The following is a 23,768-nucleotide window of genomic DNA, read 5'->3' on the forward strand; positions in this document are numbered from 1 at the left end:
CCGAACCTAATATTAATAAATAAAACAAAAAAATTATTGTTGGATGGTAAGTTTTTAAACACCCAATAAGTTGGGTGACGGACGAAAAAATTCATTTTCCCTTTTTTTTAATTAGATAAAAAATTGTAAAATTTAGACTTTAACTCATCGCTTTACATCCAGCAAGTATTAAAAACACAGTACTCGCCGTCACGACCGTGTGTGCTTAAACCCACCTATTTCTCTCCATTTACAGGCATATATACTCACATACGCGCACATATACATACATATACTTTTTCATAAGCTCTTTTATATATATATATGTAAATATTAATATGTTTTAATTTGTTTAAATTATTGTTTGCTTGTTTTAATTCACTTTTCATTCATAGTTTGAGCTCAATTTCTAGCTACTAACTGTTTGTATACATCTACAAACTGCACTTGTTTGTTTCTGTTGAAATTGTTTCGATTTTTATTAATTGATTGATTGCTGATTTTAATTTAAACTCATACGGAGCTACACGTGTAGATAATTACTAATTAGTCTATGAGACTAAATAGATGAAGTACTCGAAAGTTTAGTTTCTCGAACAATTAGGTTAATTATGATAGTGTTAGCTGGTAAATACGCGATGATGTGATATCGTAGTATCGTGTAGGTAATGAGGCTACGAGACGAAATAGATGAAGTAACTTTGTGGAATTTTACTCGAAAGTTTAATTCTCGAAAAATTATGTTAATTAGTGATAGTGTTAGATGGTAAATGTACGCGATGATGTGATATTGTAGTATCGTGTAGGTAACGAGGCTGCGAGCGAAAATAGATGCAGTAACTTTGCGGAATTTTACTCGAAAGTTTAGTGTCTCGCATAATGATGTTAATTAATGATAGTAGAATCTCGATATGTTAATATTTGATAAAGTAGTAACGTAATTTATTGACATTCTTCGGTCTCGAGGCTATTCATTTATAGAGATTTATTTGTATTAAATTCACTTCTTGATTTAAATATTTCTACTTGATTTAAATGATTTGTTAACTATAAATATGATATGTGTCACTACTAACTAATTTCTAGCAATTTTATTAGGTTTTTATTCGTTTACGTATGTCATACAGCTGTTGATTAAATTGTTTTAAGTTAAAAACACACGGCAAAGCAATTTGAATGAAATGTTACAAGTCATGTTGTTGTGGCAGCATTCTGATACAAATTCTAAATTAACCAGTCGGCTTTTGTTGGGAGTATGGATACTGATGAAGATCATGGTGAGATTTTTCTTGATGACAGCGATATCATCCAAGAATTCACTGTTGATGAGGAAGGTATATCTCTTTTTGTTTTTAATATGTCACGGTATGTTTTCGAAGCTCATTATCTTATAAGCGACCTTGTTTGTTGCTTCAGATCTTCCTGATGCCGACGAGGATGCTGGTTCTGATGACGAAGTCTTTGGTAGTAGTCTAAAATTTGAAAACAACATAGTTTGTATGCAAATAACGTTTTCTAAAAGTGATTATCAAGTTCTGATGTACACTTATCCTGCAGAATTGTTTTCCACAAGAATTCTGGTCTTTTATCCTTTATTCGGTATTTTGTGCCATTGTCTTTGTTATTTTACTGAGTGATATGTGTTTACCTTCATGTTTCAGATGAAGCTGATGATTCGATGCACATATTTACTGGACATACTGGTAAGTTTTGTCATTTCATGCAAATTTTTAATGGGAAATTTGGTGTAGTTTATATTAAGGACTAATAAAGTGATTGAAAAGAACTAATTATTTAACTATCATTCTGGACGACAAATTCATATAATTTTCTTTTTGGTTCTTCCTTTAATATTTGCTTTCTAACAACAGAAATAGTGATACATATATGATGTGTTTGATGGTCTCCACATTGGGTTCTACTAGTGTTGTGAAGTCTGGAGTGTTTCCTGTCCGATTAGTGACAACTCGGCGTAATAAACATTGTTTAAATAGCCGGGACACAATCAAGAGAGTTTGGGCCAAAATCGGAATTTGGATTACTTGAGTTTATGTATCTAAATGGTCCAAAAAAACTAAACTTAAATACATTTCCCAATATATAGGAAGCACGGACACGGAAAAAAGGGTGCCGTACGCGTGTCGGATGCGGCTGACACGGCGACTCGGCACCGACACGTCTGAGTATGTATCCAACACGCCACATGGCGTGTCGACACAAAAACGGCAGGGGACACGGCTCCGACACGCAACCCACACGGCCAGGACTCGGCCCACCTGAAAAAAGCCCAAAACCATGTGATCTTACCCTAATTGTGCGACATTCTCATTTTTATATGCCCATCTCCGTTTTCATCGTGTTTTCATCACAAGTGGAAGGTGTTCTAGTGATTGCAAATCTCTTTCTTGATGAATCAGATATATAAGATGTTCGAGATGGACATTCTTCTATTAATGAAAACGTAGAATAAATTCATCACTTGCTGTGAAAGAAACTTTTGTTACTACTAATCTTCTATGAATGTAGTGGTTCATTGTTTGACATATAAAAAATCCTTTTTTTGTGCCGTGTCATGTATCCAGGACTCTTTACTAATTGGCGAATCCCCGTGTCCCCGTACCCGTATCCCGTGTCTCCCTATCCATATCCATGCATCCTAGCCCAATATATACAAATAGCATATAATTAAACTTAAAATTTATCATAATGATTAGTGTAAACTATAATCATGAGTACAAATATACTTTTAAATATATATAATATTGAAAATTTATGAAAGAAAACAACCGATTTGTTCTCCAGTACTCGTTTCTTCCGGATACTCTGGTACTCGTTATGCAATGACTCAACCGAGTAGAAGAACCGATTTCCTATTCTTATAGCATTACTTGCTACGAATATTCTCGTAATTTTTTTCCTGGATTAATCTTATCCAAGTACTTTGTATAACTTGTAATGATACATGTCTTCAGTTATGAATGTTGGGATGTGACGTTTTGTTAAGATTCTGACAAATGTAGCATGTAATCATGTGCTGACATCATCGTTATGTTCCTAGCTTAGGAACATTTTTGTTTTTATATATAAAGAGGCCAAGATCTCTATTGTAATTTGTAGTGCACACTTATATAAATCAACAGCTTTATGTAGACATGTATATACATTTTGCAGAGGACAACCTCCTCTTGCTATAAGCAGAGGTGGAGGTAATATCCACTGATATGTACTTGTACGGTAATTCAGCCTATTGATCTATGTATCACTTTGTTGTTTAATCGCTGACTTCTGCATACAAACATACAAGATACATATGTCAGGAATGCAGCATTAGTATAAAAGTACCAGTAGTAGTATGATATATAGTTGTAGGGGTAGTACTGTAATTTCAGAGTTAGTTAGAACTGCAGTAGTATAAATAGCAGCTCAATTGTAATTTGAGAGTATGCTTGATGAAATAACAGAAAATGGGACTTTGTTCCACAAACTTCTCTCTCCCTTCTCTCTAGGTTTTCTCTCTCTTAAATTCTGGCTTGTTCTACAAGCATTCTCTTCTCATCTTAAATCTGATCTGATATCTTCTGTTTCTCATCTTATTTCTTGTGTTTCTCACCTACATTTCTGCTTAATCTCTACTGTTTCGTTGCTGTTTAGCCGTTATCTTACTTGTTAATTCAGAAAATACCAAAAATAGACACAAATTAGGTCAGAATCTCACTCGATCCTGACAAATTGGTATCAGAGCCATATAAAACGATCAGCTACTGCTTCACCAGTCCTGTGCCCAATCATGTATCGGTGTTGCAATCCATTCAGTTTACACAGAGTTATATTCATCACAGTTCAGGTACTCTGTTTCTCAACTGTTCTTCAGAGATCGGTAGTGATTGAGGTTGTATCTGCTTATTTTTAGTAATAGATAGTGTATGAGTGTTGAAAAAGTTAGAAAACAACAAAAAATAGTTAAAAAGTGTTGTTTTGTAGATTCACTGAGTCAACTCAGTATCGGAGTTTGCTATTTTCAGTTGTTTTGTGTCAAAATTGTGGTGGATCTGTGTTTGTATTGTTGAAGGAAGCTTGTTCTGTGTAGTAGCTGTGATTGTGTTGCTTAGTGAAGTATAACTGTTGAATTTGTGGTTGTGAAGTTTTGTGGTAGTAGCTGAAGTGATTTAGCTTGTGAATTGGTTTGTATTGCGAAGGTGTGAGTGTTGGTGCATATTGCCAAAGGCAAGTGAAGTAGTGCACTGCAACTGTTGGATAAATTGATCGTGAGAGTATTGGTTAGTTTGTGTTAGTTAATCAGTAGAAGTACTGTGCACGGGAAGTGTTTGACAATTTGACTGTGAGAAGTTAGAATTATTGTGGTAGTACAGACCTGAGAAATTCTTAGGATTAGTTATAGTAATCTGCATCAGTGGAGTTATGGCTTATGTGAGGAAGTATTATGGATATGCTGAAGCCTCCGGGCAGGAAGATAAGTCCAATAATGAACTAATGCAAGAGGTGCAACAACAAATTCTACTATACAAGGAGAGTACTAATAAGAAGCTGCAGAAAATTGAGGAATTGATTGAACTTGCTGCAGAAAAGATGAACATGTTAAGACAGATGCAAGCTAAGAAAAGAGGAAAGAGTTATGTTAATCATTTTGATTGGAAGGTCAATGTTAATCATGATAGAATTATGCAACTAGATGTTACATCAGATGCATTGCATCATTCGGAGTGGAGACTCCCTAAGGTTCAAGGATTAGAGGTTTCTGAATGGCTACAGGATGATGAGCACCAGCTGGCTGATTTTGGCAGTGGAAATAAGATAGAGGAATGGTCAAAATCTGCAGAGGAAGAAAATTCATGTGCTTCTTGGGAAGCTTATACAGGGGAACCTATCTATGACGAAGAACTTGGTCCTAGACGAAGAACTTGAGGAGGACCTGGATTACTGGCCAGAGAAGCAATTCATTTCAGCAGCCTTGCAAGGAGGTCACCCTGACTTTCCAAATCCCTTACCACCTGAAATCTGCACTAGTGAAGCATCAGAAGATAGTGTTAATCTATCTTACACACAAGTGATCCAGGACATGAATCCATTACTGATAAAGACACCTAGTCAGTTGGAAGAGAGGATAAATAATGGATTATGCCCCTACTGTCCTACACTAGATGGTTTCCAGCATGTTTGCAAGCAAGCATGCCAATCTAAGAGAATAAAAGAGGAACCTGCAACATGGTTGGTCAACAAATCAGACAGGATAGCTGAATATGGTGATAAGACCAAGTTTGTGGAGTACAAAGGTGAAGATACAGAAGGTGTTGTTAAACAAGAGGCTTCAGTTGTCCCTACCAACATGAGAAAAGTGATTTGGAATGTTCTTTTCCGAGATGGTCCAACAGCTGCAAACTCTTATGGTTGGGAACATAAGTCTAGCCATCTTAATAGAAAGAAACTGTTTATCTTTGATCCCGGTGGTAAGGTGCAAAACGAGCAGTTAAAAATCATGACTCTAAAAACATTAACAAGCGTGAGGTTCAACAAGAAGCTGTAATGAAAAACTCTGCTGTTAGTCAACTTAGGCATTGGCAGGATATGGATTTTTTGGCAATAGAGCAGCAGTTATTGAAGGAATCCTTTCAGTTGCTGAGGAAGGTGTTCATCATTGAGATTGAGGTTCCAGCTAGATTGCAAGGCCAAGGCCAGAATATTCAGAAAGGGGGTGATGGGTTTGATAAAATTGTTGATGAGATTAATCAACAATTTGTTGATTTTGGGAGGACTGGGATGATTGCACTACCATACCAGTACCAATCCATGGTGCTAGAACAAGGCAGACCTCAAATATACAAGTCAATGGGACCTGCATGCCATGAAGCCTCAACGAAATCTGTTGCCACATACATATTTGATCCAGGAGGAAATTCAATTTTTCTTCACAGTGTTTTACTTCTTGTCCCTAAAAGCTACCCACTAAAGGAAAGGAGAACATTGTGATGTTTTTTGCTCTCACCAATGCTCTTGGTCCTGGGCAGCATCTCAAAAAGCTTGTGTTAGACTTCTGTGACGAGATATTACTACAATTCAAAGCTGGACAGGTCTACATGACACTACATGACACAGTTGAAGGATAGTTTTGAAGTGCATGATCCACCATGAGGACATAGTTAATTTTCAAGGAGAATGTCAGGAATGCAGCATTAGTAAAAAGTACTAGTAGTAGTATGCTATATAGTTGTAAGGGTAGTACTGTAATTTCAGAGTTAGTTAGAACTGCAGTAGTATAAATAGCAGCTCAATTGTAATTTGAGAGTATGCTTGATGAAATAACAGAAAATGGGACTTTGTTCCACACCCTTCTCTCTAGGTTTTCTCTCTCTAAAATTCTGGCTTGTTCTACAAGCATTCTCTTCTCATCTTAAATCTGATCTGATCTCTTCTGTTTCTCATCTTATTTCTTCTGTTTCTCACCTACATTTCTGCTTAATCTCTACTGTTTCGTTGCTGTTTAGCTGTTATCTTACTTGTTAATTCAGAAAATACCAAAAATAGACACAAATTAGGTCAGAATCTCACTCGATCCTGACATAGTTGTGTTTTTTAGAAATTTATAACATAGTTGTATGATCTATTTAATATGGCATTTATGTGTTTAGTGCTTTATATTGATATCTGGTGTACCTTGCTATCTGCTTCGTTTGGAATTTATTCCATTGATTGTTTAGTCTCATGATTAAAGGACCTTAGTTTTTAGTCTAAAAGTTTTGCAGGTTATGAAATTGCTGGTTCTACTAATTGTATGAATTCGATCTTTTCGATTAATTGAAGTATGAAATATCTACTTTTTGTACTCGTGAATTTGTTTTTCCATTATTCAGCTACCTCAGCTAGTTATATAAATTTACATCTCAACTCTCAAGGCTGCTATGTCCCATACAGTAATTTAGTAAAATTGCTCTATGACTAAATGGCGATTGTCTCTATGATAGGTGAATTGTACACAGTTGCTTGCAGCCCAACGGATCCTACACTAGTGGCTACAGGAGGTGGAGATGACACAGGATTTATTTGGAAGATTGGTCAAGGAGATTGGGCTTTTCAGTTACAAGGTAGGTTTCTATTTGTAACTAAATTCTGCCTGTTTAATAAATTGAACCAAACCAAACTTATCCACCAGTATGCCCATAAAATGTATGCTGACCTTACTGTTACTCGAATAAAAGTCTCAGTCGTACATTAAGATTATATATTTGGTTCAGGATTTACTTCAGTTCATCACATATAAGATTTTGTGCAGGTCACAAGGACTCTGTTTCAAGTTTGGGTTTCAGTAGTGACGGACAGCTTCTTGCATCTGGGAGTCTTGATGGGATTATTCAAGTATGGGATATTGCTACCAGTAATCTTAAGTGCTCACTTGATGGTCCTGGAGGTAGCATCGAGGTAATAGTCTATATTGTCTTCTTTCATATATATAAAGATGTTTGCAAAGGCTGACCATTAAATTCAGTGGGTCAGGTGGCATCCCCGAGGACACTTGATTATGGCCGGTTCAGAGGATTCGACTGTTTGGTTGTGGAATGCCGACAAGAATGCGTGGCTTAATACTTTTTCAGGTCATAGAAGTAGTGTGACCTGTGGGGAATTCACGCCTGATGGTAGTTCATTTATATTAAAAGTATAATGGTTCTTTTCTTTCTGCTTTCATTTTCAAAGACAGTTTTGAGTTTTATTGGTGTATTGCACTTGTTTGCTCTAGGCAAAATCATCTGTACTGGTTCTGATGATGCAACTTTAAGGATATGGAACCCGAAAGATGGGAAAAACATTCATGTTGTTGAAGGTTAGTTTTAAATCATTCGAAATAAAATGTTTTTGCTACTCATTTGCACATAATTTCCAAATTGTTGTCGTGAAAGTGCCATAATTCTTGATAATTGTTTTATCAACCCTTCTGAAAAAGTAAAAATAATTTTAGGGACTCCTTAAAGTATCAATAGATTCTAAAGCCAGATAATATAATAGAAATTTGATGTCATGATAGAGACAATTGATGAAATTTTAATGGTTTCTGCTTTCATTTACTTTGGTTTTCTGATTATATTTGAAGTTATTTAGATGGTTTACCTTGGGTATGTCTTAAGGTTATGGATATCACACTGATGGACTGACATGTATGGCAATCAGCTCTGATTCAACTCTTGCTCTTACTGGCTCTAAAGACAATTCAGTTTACATTGTCAATATATCAACTGGAAAGGTCTGATTATTTTGCACCCATTTTGAAGTAAATTTTACACCTCGCAAATTTTTTATCTACTGGCAAACATGGCTTCTGAAGATCTTACCTCCTATATTTTTAATAAAATAGATTCTTTCTTGCTACAGGTTGTTTGCTCTCTGAATGCTCATACAGATTCTATTGAGTGTGTTGGATTTGCAGCAAGGTAAATTAAAAAATATATCATGTAAATTTGCGGTACAAATATATGTACTTGTCTTGTGGACACCATACAGATGCTGTTTGTCGTATAATGGCTGTTGATTTTATGTATTCCTTTCCTATGATAAGTAATACTTAACGATCAACAGCATTTGTGTGAAGATTATGTAAAATTTTATAATTATGTTTACTTTTTGAGGAGAGATCACTAGAAGTTTGTATCTTCGTAAAATAAGAAGTTAATAAGGAACTTTTTTAATTGTTATTACTGCTGTACTATCTATAACTAAAGGGGGAAGTTATTAGTTAAAAAAAATTGCTCTTCCATGGTTTATATAGTAAGTAAATGTGTTTGCATGAATCGATTTCCAGGTTACTGCAACACTAGTACAATTCTGATAATCACAGAGGTCTAAAATTACAGTATTATAATACTTATAAAAGTGATACATAATGAGGCCTCTGCTTAATTGGCTCTGTATTTGCAATGTTTTCCATTTTAATTTATCATGCAACTATAAAACGTTTGATCACATTATGAGGCCTCTGCTTAATTAGCTATGTATTTGGAATATTTTTCATTTTAATTTATCATGCAACTATAAAACTTTTGATCTAATCATTACTTAATAAATTATAAACTTATATATATGAAACCCCCTCTCTTGGCAATAGCTAGATTGCCACTGGCTTCTAAGCTTTGTTGTAATATTCAACTTAAGAAGTGATGTTAGAGATTTAGTCTTCTACAAAAACCTGACTAAAAAGAGATTTCATTTAAGTAATTGGTAGTAGGGGCACATTAATGATAAATGAACATCAATTGGTTCCAGTCCTCTTGTGTTTAGGGAAATATCTCAGTCAATGCCAAGACAACAGCTTCAGAGATTTCTTAACAAGTAGAAAGATCAACCAACATATATTAAGCATTAATACAGTTGTACTCTTCTCCTGAATTACTTCCAGCACTGAGATTAATCAACATATATTATGCATTATCTTGTTTTGAAACTCTATTTACAGTTCTCATTTGGAAGGCGACTCTCGCTGGGCTGCAACAGGAAGCATGGATCACAAGCTCATTGTTTGGGATATACAGCATTCATCACCAAGATGTACTTGTGAACATGAGGTATGCTGGGGGTTGCTTTACTATATGCGTAACTTAGTGAATGCTTCCAGATGAAAAAGGAAATTATAAACATGAAAAATACGGAAAAGCTAATGTAGAACTAAGAAGATAAGTTTAATTATTTTCTTTGTTCCAATTGAGAGATGCATTTTGGAAATAATAGGTTTCAAGCATAGCAAACTTTTCATATAATTCATGATGCTACTGAAATGTACTCTTGAGTATTGTCATATAAGGACATACTAGGTACTGGGACTTGCTATGCTTGTTTGGTGTTGGATTTATTGTGTTTTGTTTGGTTTATGTCACCCTATGATATAAATTATAAAAGGAAAATGCACATCTGCTGCTTTGGAAGATTAGGGGCGAGAAGATTCGACAGGACAAAAATTTGACCCAAAAAATCTGAGTTGGGGAGTAAGGACAGAGGCGCTTTAAGGTCCGAATGAGTTTCGGGTTGACAGAAAAGTTACATGAAATAATCAGGCTGTTTCGGGTCTACATAGAATCTACCCGGAATTAATCAGGATATTATTGATTTTATATGATTACTTTTTTTGCTAGATTTAATATATTATCAATAAACTTTATTTATAATATATAATACCCAATATAAGATTACACTACCGAGACCCCAAATCAGTGTAGTAAAACCCTAAAGTTTACCCCATATTTTGTTCTATCGCCGCCCTCTCCATATCTCTACGATTTGCTCCCTGTCGCAGCTTCTTCAGTTCAGTGATTCACAACTCAATCTTTACCGGTCTAATCAATTCGTTCGTAAAAGAAATTCATCTCCATCTCTTTCTAAAGGTACCAAATTTGTTTATTTTTTTCGTCCTCTGCAAATCAAATCTCAATCTCTGGTATATCTGCTTCGCTAATCAACAGATTGTATGTGTTCCTTGTACATTCATCATTAGTTGGTTATGGTTGTAAGATATAAATGGTGCACGCCTTTACTTTCAACATCAAATCGTACGTTTTTTCATTTTTACATAAACATATCCATGGTTTGATTATTAATGAATGGAGGATGCTCGGTATGCAAGTGTAACATATTGAATTTTTAATATTCTTAATCTTTAAAATTACCTATATATATTTTTGTTACCAAGTAAATTAAATAGGCTTATTTAAATGATCAATTGAAATGTTATCAATTATTTTGTTATTCTTCAGCGTTCTCTCACCTGTAGGTGGGCCGCTCTCCTCTCATGCTAGGAGGCGTTCCACAAACATGAAAGAAAATGTATATATGTTATGTAAATTGGAAGTTGGTTCTCTGTGAAAGAATCTCCAACTGCCTTCAGATTTCTTTCCATATGTTAACTGATAATTATGCCAAACATTTGAATGATTCGTATTTGGTGAAGTGTAAGCTGACATTCCTTTAATCCCATTGCTGATTAACTTTCACTGTAATCTTTCCTGGCAGGATGGTGTAACATGCTTGTTATGGTTAGGTGCATCCAGGTTCATTGCTAGCGGCTGTGTTGATGGAAAAGTTCGGATATGGGATAGCCTCTCTGGAGATTGTGTTAGAACCTTAAGTGGGCACTCTGACGCCATCCAGTCCCTTGCTGTATCTGCTGATCTGCAGTTCATTGTTTCAGTTTCCATCGACGGAACTAGCAGAGCTTTCGAGATTTCACTAGGTGTATGAAGAATTATTAAGTACGATAAAAAGTTTTGTTAATTTAAACTTTAAGAGGGGTATTACTTTGGGGCAGCAGCATTTCTTGAGAAACAGGACCTTGGAGACTATTTTTTTATACTAGTAGAAGGGATATTATTTTAAAGAGAACGCAATTTGGTGAGTTGCTACATGCCTTTATATGTTACTATCTTGATATCTTATGTGTCGAACATAATTGTTTGTGTTGAAAGAAAATCAGTACTGATCAAGTAATACTGCAGTCTGCAAGTAACTGAAACAGTAAAATAATATTATTTGGAGTTTTAATAAAACATTACAAATATGTCCTGCATATTTATTTTATTTTTATTTTTTAATGCATAAATCCTTTAGGATTGTAAAATTTATTTGTCGATTGTAAAATTTATTTTGCCAGATATATTGTAGTCAATCCATATATATATATTTTATCTATTGTTACTGATAGACAACTTGTCTATTTTCATGGTTCAACATATATGACGTAGCAATTAATGTTCTTATTGTAATTAATTATTTAAACATTCTGTCATTCATTTGCTTCAGTTACCGTTTTTTCTCTTCACAAGAACTCATAAATACAAATATCTTCAGATAATAAACGAAATCATTACTAGAATAGAAACACATCCTAATATGGTTGGCTCTTTCATGTATGCATCTCTGACTACCTTTCTTATGACATTATTAAGTGTAAAAAAAGCTGTGATTTTAATGTCTTTCTCACTTACCAAATATTTTACTATCTTCTTCCTTTTTCAGAAACTTCTTGGGCACTTGGGCATCAGGGGTGCTGAGTTTCTGTCTTCTTTTATCATACAAACATGGTTGTTAGGTCGAAAAAAACGAACCACCTCCCTTCCAGCAGTTCAGGCATTTCGTGCACTTCTAATGATACAGGTAATGGTTTTGTTGCCAATGAGAAACAAGTGAATGTTGCTCCGGTCAGACCAAGGCGTGGTCGCCCTCCTAAGAGTAGAGGCAATGAAAACGAAAGAATGAAGACAATACTTTCGTGGATTATCAACTGCAACATTGTTCAGGAATATGCAGAAGTTTGTTATGTGCATAATGATGCTGATCAGCAGCCCTTAAAAGTTGGAAAAATCATGAGGGAAGGCATTTTGTGTAATTGCTGCATCAAGGTTTTGACAGCAGAGAATTTTCAGTATCATGCTGTAGGGAAAGTTAATAGTCCTTATGAACGTATTATTGTTATGGATATGAATCAGTCACTCCTGCACTGCATGACTAAAGCTTGGAATCATCCAAGTGAGGTGGAACGTCACAAATTTAACATGATTGTAGGTGTCGGCTCATACAGTGATACATACGATGATGCATGCATGATCTGTGCTGATGGAGGAGAACTGATGTGCTGTGACCGTCAGAACTGCAATTCAACTCATCATTATAGGTGCATGGACATGAAGGTCAGTACATCTAGTGTCGCATTTGATACAAATAGATCTGTTCTGTATATTTTTGTGATTTTTTTTGGTTTGCAGGATGTGCCTGCAAGTGATTGGTTTTGTCCTTATTGTGCGTGCAAGTTGTGTGGTAATCCCCCTCGTGAGGAGGAACTTGCGGAGACCTGTCTCCAGTGCGAGAAGAAATGTATGTAGTCTGTGTTTTCTATTTCTATTTTGTGGAGAAGAATGAAAAAGAATAAAATTATAACCTTTTTGTACTTTATATAGATCACAGGGAGTGCCATCCAGATAGGGAACTTGATATTAATCGCATTCCTATTATCCCGTTTTGTGAGCAAGGCTGCAAGGAGGTAGGTTTCTATATTTTGGAGCTCTCTTTCTAGTAATTTTTAAACATTTGCAATTCTGATATGTAGTGTACTAGTGTTATGTTGTATTTGGCTAAATTTTCTTGAATGGGAAGACGAGGTTTAGGCAATTTGGTACACATGATGACCTTGAAGTATCGTAAGTAGTCATGGAATGTGAACTAATGCACCATGAGTTTATATAACAAAACATTCCCTCTTTTAAACTCACTAGTTAAACTTGTACTTAAATGTAATTCATTTTTCCACACAAGATTTATGAGAAATTGGAGGAGATGGTCGGAGCGAGTAATAAGCTAGATGGTGGATATACTTGGACTTTACTTAGGAGAATGGAAAATGGAGATTCTGCTGCTGGAAATGGGAATATCAATATAAGAACTGAATGTCACTCAAAGCTTGCAATTGCATGGAGTCTTATGAAGGAATGCTTTGAACCCATCACTGATAGACACACTAGAATTGATGTTATTCAGAGTATAGTATACAATATCGGGTAAGATTTCAGATTCTATCCAATTAATGAGTAAAAGTTTAGACCTTCTTTAAGTACCTTTGCTTCTAACAGAAAAATTAAATTGCAGTTCAAACTATACTAGGATAAACTTTAGAGGATTTTACACAGCTGTCCTAGAAAAAGACGGTGAAATTATCTGTGCAGCATCACTGAGGTGAGTTTACCCTAATTTTACTTAAACGTACACAAACCTGTATGTTTTACCAAGTATGTTTGTGTATTAATAATTCACATCTTTGGATGATCTCAAGGATTCATGGGACAAAACTCGCTGAGATGCCATTTATTGCCACAAATCCAATCCATAGGCGCAAGGGAATGTGCAGAAAGCTGATGTCTGCAATTGAGTCTGTAAGTTTTCTTTCAATTGTTGATGGTAGTTATATTCAACTTTTAAGTACTTGTCCTAGAAAAGGTGGAATCTGTTGCCGTTTTAGTAGCTGTTGCTTAGTTGTTTCTGTTTAACATTTTTGGAGTTGCGAAATTTTTTATTGAAATTATATATCCATGCCAAATAATAATGTAAACCAAACCGGACATATTTAGTATGTCCCTCTTGGAAATAGGTTTGGAGAACGTAAGATGTACACAAACTTAGTCATAAGATGTACTCATACATTCACTCAAAGCTCTATGGTGTTGACCAATAAAAGAAAAATCATATTATTTAGAAATTTACAGCATACAATTTCATGATGAAACAATACTTCTGTGTATCTACTTTCTGATGAAGAGTTACTGTCAGGCTCTTTGCTTCCTTAAAGTTGAACATCTGATCATACCATCTGTACGTCAAAAAGAGAGGGCCTGGACTAAGGGCTTTAATTTTACCCGCCTTGACGATGAAGTGAAGAAACAAATAATGTGCTACAACACAATGATGTTTCACGATTCAATCCGACTTCAGAAGGTCATGCTACCACCTGATAATGGCCAAGGTATTCTTCCTAGCATTAATATGTGCAAATATCTGATTTGTATTTAAAGTAATCGTCCTGGACTCGGGCAAATAGATACCGTTGCTTTTGCAATTGCGGAAACTGCATCTATGTGACCTTTAGAAAGAGCACTGGATGACTAAATGACCACAATTTTTTTTAAAACCACAAAACTTCTGCTATTGCAAGTTTAAATGTTTACGCTATAAATTAGTACTGAATGACAATTTTATGGACATTTCGGACATTGTCTAAGTTAAGCGTTTTGATAAACTATTAACTTTCTGCAGTGGCAAGGGAGGCTGTGATCAATGCTGGGAACCAATCAAGGAATGTGGGAATCGACTTGAACCAACAAATGGACTTGAACCGAGATTCGATAGACTTGAACCAAGAAGTGATCCACAACATGGAGTGACTTTACAGTTTTTCTTGAACATGGTATGTTATGTACTTACTACACACATGCAGAAATGTTCAGATTTTTAAACTATAACTATTTATCATCATTAGCCAGGATTATTCTTTCCCAGTTTGGAAGACTGTTTTGTAACTGTTAGTTTCTTCTTTCGATTTTTATCTGCAACTTCAGCCGAAAAGATTGCAGTATGGTTCTCTAGGCCTATATTGCTAAAAGATTTCATTTTGGATTATTTTTAGAAACATGTTATAAAAGACTATTTAGATATCTTGTTCTGCGTTTTTATTATTTATTCTAGCTGTTGAACGTATTCGTACTTGTTTTTCCTAAGTTCGAACTCCCGTAAAAGATTTCTAAGTTCGAACTCTCGAACTCCCGTAAAAGAAGCGAGGCTGTGGATCTGCGTTGCTCCACATCTGTGCTTCATATATTAGTGATTGATATTGATTTATTATAACACCGCCACAGAGTTGATTTCTCCGTATCTTGTTCATTTTCTAGCAGTAGTTAACAATTTTTTATGAGATGCCTCGTAGATTGTTAATATTTCCTTCACTGATTTATTATATTTCGTCAACCTTTTCTTTACTATTCGTAGTTGGGTTTGTATAGTGTGTGTTAAATGTTCATGGACAATTTCTAAGTGCTGAAATTTATAACTTTAATTGATTTTGATTGGTGTAGTTTTTGTGCATGAGGTCCATTATTATTAAAAATTACGAGTAACCAAGTAAAAAAGTTAAAATTATAAATTACTAACTACTAGCTTAAATCCCGTGCGATACACGGGTTTTGTTAATATTTAAATTTTTTTAAACATTTATTTATTCAATCATATAATATTTTTAATATATTTATATTATAATAATTATAAATTTATAATAAAAATAATTAGGGAGAAACTGTGTTTTATTAGCATAAATTTTGGTTATAGTTTAGCAGGATAAGAAGACTTTATGTAAATAGTTTAGCAATTTAGTTGCTTATCATGTGTACAATACTATTTATTTTTATTTTTAAAAGCAAAATATAGAGATAATCGTTGAACTAAAATATACTTAATTTCGGTTATTATAATATAATATAGATTAGATGGAATAGTAAACAACAATTATGGATGCCCCTGGGAGTATTAGCCACCTACTTTAAGCACAGAAGGAGTATTAGAGCAAGTCCAACAGTGTTCTACTAGGTTCGTTATAAATATTATAAAATATTAACTCTTACTGATTTAATACATGATTTTGAATTTCAACTCCAACAATGATCCTTATCTTTCTTCTTTATTATTATTATATTAATAAATTTGAAAAGATATGGATAAAAAGTGGAACAAAGAGAAATGTAAAAAGAAGAGAGAGAAATAAATTTTTTATTGCTAAAAATGTTATAAGGGAGCACTATAAATTCCTTAAAAATAAAGAATGAAGCCCATGTTTTATTATATAAGGAAGTACTAAGAGCATTTCCAACAGCTTCTTAGTTCATTCCCTAAATTTAATATAAAATATTGGATCTTAGTAACTTAAGACATCAATAGCTATTACCAATTCCAACAACATTCCCTATATTCATTCCTTATACAATATTAAATCATTAAAAAACAACATTATTACATAAAGTGAAGAAAGAGAAAGTGTTCTTTTCAAATATATATTATAAAATAAAAGTTAGAAGAGGAGAGATGTTAGATAATGATAAGGAATTGGAAGAAGATCGCAGTGAATTTTAGTGATTTAAGGAATCACTAAAATACTGTTGGAGTAGTTTTTTACTCCATATTACTTATATTTAATTTTAAGATTCCAAATAGCTAAGTTGTTGGAGTTGCTCTAAGACACTGTTGGAGGGTCATTTTTGTCAAAATCCTTATAATTGAACTTAAGAGCTCATATAAGGGAGCTGTTAGACTTGTTCTTAGACACCTACTTTAAGCCCAAAATCTGAATCTATGTGGGACATTTGAATGCGATATGAGAATTTAAATCGGAATGAAAATAAAAAATATGATATTGAGGGTTAATTGGTATGGAAATTAAACGAAAATTCAAGAATTACGATGGATTTGATTTATTCATTAAGAAGAAATGAGACTATCATTTCATATTGTTATCCAAACACTATTACCTAGATTTAAGATTACTACCGGACATATAAACTATGAAGGATACACCCCCTACTTGGTAACAACAAATTAACAATACTCCCATCTCATAATTTAATATGGCCCACTAGTGCTAAAAGTCACCGGATTAGCATCTAATCTTTTACTAATATAGCACTTAAAGTTAAAAAGCATCACTAGGTATAAAATGCCTGCTTTAATCATTTGTTTTTGCACAGCCACTTCTTACGATCTCGCAAAAAACAATTACAAATGTTTAATTATTATTATATAAAAACATGTGCTTCACAAGTTGTTTATATAATACTTGTATTTCATTACTTTATTCATCGATGTTTAAAATAATATATTCATCCAAATCAACAGAACTTTGAGTTTTTTTTTTCTTTCAATTATCTGGGAATATTTTGCAAGTTCGGTCGTTCACGCGTGAGCTTAAGGTAGTCGCGTCTCTGCACACGCTGTTCTTATATATACTCCCTCCGTCCCTAAAAACGTTTCATATTTGTGTTGGACACGTTTGTCAATGCACACTTTTAATTGTTAATATCTTTAAATTCGTATTAGTATTAAATATAAAAATTTCATTGTATTAAAGTATTGATAAATACGAATCCAACGAGTCACTCATGACCATGTTTGATATTATAGATTAGACGTAAATTAGTAGTAAATCGTTTACCGTGAACAGTACCAAAAATCAAATTAGGCAACGTTTAAAGGGACGGAGGGAGTACCATTTATAAGTCAGGTAGAGTTTTGAATTTCATTCAAATTATACAAGTTATTACTCTTTTCGTCCCCGTCAATTCTTTACATTAAATGACAGAGGCTCGACATACACTTTAATATTCTTATTAAATGTAATTGCATATTTTTTTTTCTTTTAAATAAAAATATAATGTTCTAATTTTTATGCAAAAAAGAAAAATTTTAAAAATGAATTCCGGAACTATATTTTATAATTACTTTAAAATGCGTGTCAAACATGTGAAAAAAATAAATAAATAAAGGTACGGAGGTAGTATAATATTTTTAACCGCGGCCAACTATTTTACCCAGACCGGATTTGTGGATTAGTGTAAAATCAAACTCAAATGATCCTAACAATCAATCGTGTTATATAAGTCATATTTAGCACACTGTTTTAGAACCTTTAAATTATTATTTCAAGGGCTCAGATTTAAGAAAAAAAATTTACCCTTCCACGGAAAAAGATTTTTTTTACTCTTTTGCAGATATTTTCCACGGAAGGGATTTTCTCCTTTATGCGTAGAGAAATGCCCTTCCGCGAAAAATATCCGGGGAAGAGTAAAAAAAATTTCTTAGATCTGAACTCTTGAAATATAGATCCGACGCTACTGAAATAGTATTTAGATAAAATTTAACAGATACACTGTTGTTGTCAGAAAATGGGACCCATAAAAAATTATGTTATAATTACAAAACTCTAACAAATCCGCAAGTACTATTTTTAACATAATCAGATATAATAGTTAAATTCATCGAAAAATATCCTCTTCTAAGTTGAGCAAATTTTGTAAAATTATTATTTTAGCTCACGCTTTGTGGAGATGTTCTTATTTTATTTTATTTTGAATATTGTGTTTATAGATACAATACTAATTAATATGCATTGTCAGAATTTGATTCATACTTTATACTTGCGTTCAATTTATTTGACGAAATGTGAAATACAACATGTCATTTTAAGATGATTAAAAATTAACTGAAATCGTTACACAGTTGGTGTTTGTTAGATTTCAGTTTTGTCTAACCTCATGCGTTCTTGTTGACTTTTAGCAAAGAAAAATACTCCTCCGTCCCCCTCAATTCTTTATATTGGGGGACGGGGTTGTAATACTCTTATTAAATCTAGTTACATAATTTTTTTTTTAAAAATTATTCTTCTAAATAAAAATATAATGTTTAAATTTTTATACAAAAAAAAAAATTTAAAAATAAATTATAGAGATATACTTTATAGTTGCCTTAAAATGCGTGTCGAGCATGTGAAAAAAACTGTAAAGAAATGAGAGGGACGGAGGTAGTATCTGTTTCTGTTTTACGTAGTTTTTGATTTTTGTGCACACATTTCTAAGTATTTTGACCGTATAGTTAAAATAATAATTTTTTAATTTTACTTTTTGTGAATAATAATATATAACTAAAACTTTAATTCAGAAAAAGAAATTTTTTAAAATTATTTTTTTAACTATGTGGTCAATGGACTTGAAAATGTGTATACAAAAGTCAAACGACATATAAAAATATAAAAAAATAGAGGGAGTACGTATTAGCTAGTGTAGCTAGTAATAATATAACTAGTGCAAATGAAAAGAAATATTAATGAATTTGTTGTAAAATACTAGCTATAACAGTATTATATCGAACCTCTGTAAAAGTAAATATAGCAGAAAGATATTTTCAAATCTAAACCTAGCCTTACTATTTAATGTTTGAAAATTACAATCAATTTACAACACTCCCCTTTGATTGTTATTTTAAAATGGATCATAGACTGCCTCGTTAAAACCTTGTCAAAGAAAAATCCCATGGGAAAAAACTTTGACGAAGGAAAAAGAGTACAATCTCCCCTCGGAAAAAACTAATCATTCTCCGAAGTTTTGTTGTAACAAATCTTTAAGTCGACGCATTCCAATGTTATGCCGTAACTTCCCAAATGTTGAATTCGGTAATGATTTCGTGAATAAATCAGCAAGATTGTCACAGGACCGAATTTGTTGTACATCAATTTCACCATTCTTTTGAAGTTCATGAGTGTAAAAAAATTTTGATGAAATATGTTTCGTTCTGTCTCCTTTGATATATCCTTCCTTGAGTTGTTCAATGCATGCAGTGTTATCCTCAAACATAACGGTAGGACTTCTAGTGATGTCTTGTAATCCACATGATTCCTGAATATTCTTGATGATAGACCGCAACCAAACACATTCTCTACTGGCTTCATGAATCGCAATGAGTTCTGAGTGATTTGTTGAGGTTGCCACTGTAGTTTGCTTAGTAGCTTTCCAGGAAATGGTTGTACCGCAATATGTAAACACATATCCAGTTTGTGATTTGCCAAAATGAGGATATGACAAATATCCAGCGTCTGCATATCCAATCAGCTGAGATGTTGAGTTTTTCGGGAAGAATAACCCAAAATCAATTGTTCCACGAAGATAACAAAATATATGATTGATCCCATTCCAATGCCTGTCCATCGGAGCAGAGCTAAATCTAGCCAATAAATTCACAGCAAATGCAATATCTGGTCTTGTATTATTTGCAAGATACATAAGTGCACCAATTGCTCCAAGATATGGGATTTCAGGGCCGAGAACTTCTTCATCATCTTCTCGTGGTCGAAATATATCTTTATCAGACTATAAAGACCTAACCACCATTGGAGTAGTCAATGGATGAGATTTATCCATGTAAAATCTGTTCAAAACCTTTTCTGTATATGTAGATTGGTGGAGGAAAATTCCCGATGACAAGTGCTCGACTTGTATACCAAGGTAATATTTTATCCTTCCAAGATCTTTCATTTCAAATTCTGTCTTTAGGTATATGACAACTTTCTCAACCTCTGTAGCTGTTCCTACAAGGTTTAAATCATCCACATATACAGCAATAATCACAAAATCAGATTGTGATTTTTTGATAAAAACACATGAAGAAATTTGATTACTAATATACCCATTCTTTTGTAAATAACGACTAAGTCTGTTATACCACATACGACCAGACTGTTTCAGTCCATACAATGATCGTTGAAGTTTAATGGAATATATATGATGAGGTTTCTTAAACTCGTCCATTTTTAACCCTTCTGGGATTTTCATAAAAATTTCACTATCAAGTGAACCGTACAGGTATGCAGTAACGACGTCCATAAGACGTGTTTCCAATTTTTCTTTAGATGACATACCTAATATAAAACAAAAAGTAATTACATCCATCACGGGCGAGTATGTCTCTTGATAATCAATGTCAGGCCTTTGAGAAAACCCCTGTGCTACAAGTTGGGCTTTGTATCTCATAATTTCATTCTTTTCATTTCGTTTTCTTATGAATACCCATTTATTTCCAACAGGGTTCACACCGATTGGTGTTTGGACAATAGGTCCAAATACTTCTCTTTTACGCAGTGAATTTAATTCTGTTTGGATTGCGTCTTTCCATTTTGGCCAGTCTTTTCTTCGACAGCATTCATCCACACTTTGTGGTTCAGAATCAGAATTTATGTTTACATCCAATGTTGCGGAATACACAAATACATCATCAATTATGGCTTTACTTCGATCCCATAATTTTATATCATGTACATAATTTATTGAAATTTCATGATTGTTTAATCCCGTATCTTCAGGGACTGGAATCTCTTAAGGAGATAATACCACTTCAGGGGTATTTACTTCTTCTGGAGCATGTGCCACTTCAGGGGCAATTTTTTTATTTTTCTTTTTCGTGGTGCAACATCTTTTGCACCGACCGGTCTACCACGCTCCAGGCGTGACTTTGATTCTATAACCAATTCTTTTGTATCTGATTTTTGAATTGGTATATCTATTCTAGCTGGAGTATTTGCTGCAGGTATATGAGATTTAGTTATATTTCTAGAATCGTTAAATGCGTCAGGCATTTGGTTTGCGATATTTTGCATATGAATAATTCTTTGAACTCCAAGTTCGCATTGACCGGTACGTGGATCCAGAAAATATAATCCTGACGCATTCCATGTTATGTCAGAATTAACTTTATTTGAATGTTTATCTCCCCCTAAGGGAGGAAACATAGACTCGTCAAAATGACAATCTGCATATCTTGCGGTAAATAAGTTTCCGGTTAGAGGCTCCAGATATCTAATTATAGATGTGGAATCAAAACCAACGTAGATACTTATTCTTCTTTGAGCTCCCATCTTCGATCTTTGTGGTGGAGCAATCGGTACATATACAGTACATCCAAAAATTTTGAAGTGAGAAATATTAGGAACTTGACCAAGTACCAGTTGTAGCGGAGAATGTTGGTTGTAGGAAGTTGGTCTAATCCTAATAATATTAGCAGCATGAAGTATTGCGTGACCTCAAATAGATGTTGGTAATTTTGGTTTCAACAACAGCGGTCTTGCAATAAGTTGGAGTCTTTTGATAAAAGACTCGGCTAACCAATTTTGTGTATTTACATGAGGAACTGGGTGTTCAACTGAGATTCCTACAGACATGCAATAGTCGACAAAAGTTACAGATGTGAATTCGCCGACATTATCTAAACGAATTGACTTGATGCAATGATCTGGGAATTGAGCTCGTAATTTGATTATTTGGGCAAGTAATTTTGCAAAAACATCATTACGAGTTGAGAGAAGACAAACATGAGACCATCTAGTTGAGGCATCGATTAATACCATGAAATACCTAAATGGGCCAGATGATGGGTGTATAGGTCCACATATGTCGCCTTGGATCCTTTCTAAAAAAATTGGGCTTCCAAGCTGAACTTTAGTAGGGGATGGTCGAATAATCAATTTTCCTAAAGAACATGCTGAACAAGGAAGGTCATTATTTGAAAGAACTTTAAAATCTTTAAGAGGATGACCAGTAGAATTCTCTATAATACGACGCATCATAGAGACGCCAGGATGACCTAATCTTTCATGCCAAAATGTAAAAGATTTTGGATCTATGAGTTTGGAAGCAATGACATTGTGTGACTCAATAGTTCTAATTTTCATCATATATAATCTTGAGAAAAGTGAGTGGAACTTTTCTAAGATTTTCTTGTTGCTAGGATTAGCGGAAGTAATAAGAAGATATTCTCTATCAGCCTCAGAGGTAGTTTCAATGTGAAAATTGTTGAGTCGGATATCTTTAAAAATAAGAAGATTTCTAGTAGACTTACTAGAATATAATGCATTTGAAATGTGTATATGGGTACCGTTAGGTAGGACGAAACTAGCTTTTCCAAAACCTTCGATTATATTAGATACGTCGGAAATCGTTCCGACTTGAGCTTTGGTTTTGGTTATTTGGGTAAAATACTTTTGGTTCTGTAGAATCGTATGAGTTGTACCCAAATCAGCAATGCATATATCTTCAGAATCCATTCTGTATATAATTAAGAAACATAATTTATTTGATAAGAATATAACACACTACATAGTTCAAACAAAATAAAGCACACAATACACACTACTAATCTTCAGCCTCCCATATGGGAGTTTCGTTAGGTTCATTCGGACCATTAACGCTTATTCCTCCAGTTGTGATTCTCGGGAAATCATCTATGTTATTGTTGGCGAAATTTGTTTCCACCATTTTCTCTTTTGATTTTTGAGAAGATTGGTATAACTTAACAAGATGATCTGGGGTATGACAATTACGTGTCCAGTGCCCATTCATGCCGCACCTATAGCAAACATTTTCAGTTTTTCCTCCCCGTGATGCCTTTCTTTTACTCTGTGATTCAGATTGCCACTTCCGGTGACCAGAGTTGTTATATGGACGAAAATGCCCGTGGCTCCGACCTCGTCCACGGTACCGCCCTTGGCTCCGTCCACCTCTATACCCTTTTCCACGTACATTCTGCTGGAATGACATGTTATTTACTTCAGGTAATGGGGCAGATCCTGTTGGACGGGATTGATGATTCTTAATCACCAATTCATGATTCTGTTCAGCAACGAGGAGAGTTGATAGAAGATCCCCGAACTTAGTGAATTTGCGCTCCCTGTACAT

General features: G+C 34.1%; 3 protein-coding genes across 4 annotated transcripts; 2 read left to right on the forward strand and 1 right to left on the reverse strand.

Moving 5' to 3' along the window:
• The first annotated feature begins 118 nt into the window (after positions 1 to 118).
• On the forward strand, positions 119 to 11,281 carry LOC141670908 (uncharacterized). 2 transcript variants are annotated; one of them, XM_074476962.1, is made up of 12 exons: positions 119 to 235; positions 1,188 to 1,313; positions 1,396 to 1,443; positions 1,641 to 1,682; positions 6,957 to 7,076; positions 7,265 to 7,410; positions 7,478 to 7,625; positions 7,727 to 7,810; positions 8,112 to 8,227; positions 8,356 to 8,414; positions 9,434 to 9,542; positions 10,981 to 11,281. In XM_074476962.1, exons 2-12 carry the CDS (start codon positions 1,235 to 1,237, stop codon positions 11,206 to 11,208), a joined length of 1,179 nt encoding a protein of 392 aa, XP_074333063.1. In that variant the 5' UTR covers positions 119 to 235; positions 1,188 to 1,234; the 3' UTR covers positions 11,209 to 11,281. The 2 variants fall into 2 exon arrangements, with proteins under 2 accessions (XP_074333063.1, XP_074333064.1); XM_074476963.1 differs by having other exon boundaries at positions 157 to 235; positions 1,217 to 1,313.
• LOC141670907 (increased DNA methylation 1-like) lies at positions 11,216 to 15,166 on the forward strand. Its single transcript, XM_074476961.1, has 9 exons — positions 11,216 to 11,358; positions 11,983 to 12,653; positions 12,729 to 12,837; positions 12,921 to 13,003; positions 13,276 to 13,517; positions 13,606 to 13,692; positions 13,790 to 13,889; positions 14,284 to 14,476; positions 14,767 to 15,166. Exons 2-9 carry the CDS (start codon positions 12,045 to 12,047, stop codon positions 14,892 to 14,894), a joined length of 1,551 nt encoding a protein of 516 aa, XP_074333062.1. The 5' UTR covers positions 11,216 to 11,358; positions 11,983 to 12,044; the 3' UTR covers positions 14,895 to 15,166.
• A 6,276-nt stretch (positions 15,167 to 21,442) lies between these two features.
• LOC141673145 (uncharacterized) lies at positions 21,443 to 23,768 on the reverse strand. The gene is made up of 2 exons (XM_074479878.1): positions 23,414 to 23,768; positions 21,443 to 21,618 (listed from the first exon to the last, which is right to left on the reverse strand). The coding sequence occupies exons 1-2, from the start codon at positions 23,766 to 23,768 to the stop codon at positions 21,443 to 21,445; spliced, it is 531 nt and encodes a 176-aa protein (XP_074335979.1).

The sequence above is a fragment of the Apium graveolens genome, chromosome 7 (genome assembly GCF_009905375.1).
Source record: "Apium graveolens cultivar Ventura chromosome 7, ASM990537v1, whole genome shotgun sequence".
Classification (NCBI taxonomy): Eukaryota; Viridiplantae; Streptophyta; class Magnoliopsida; order Apiales; family Apiaceae; genus Apium; species Apium graveolens.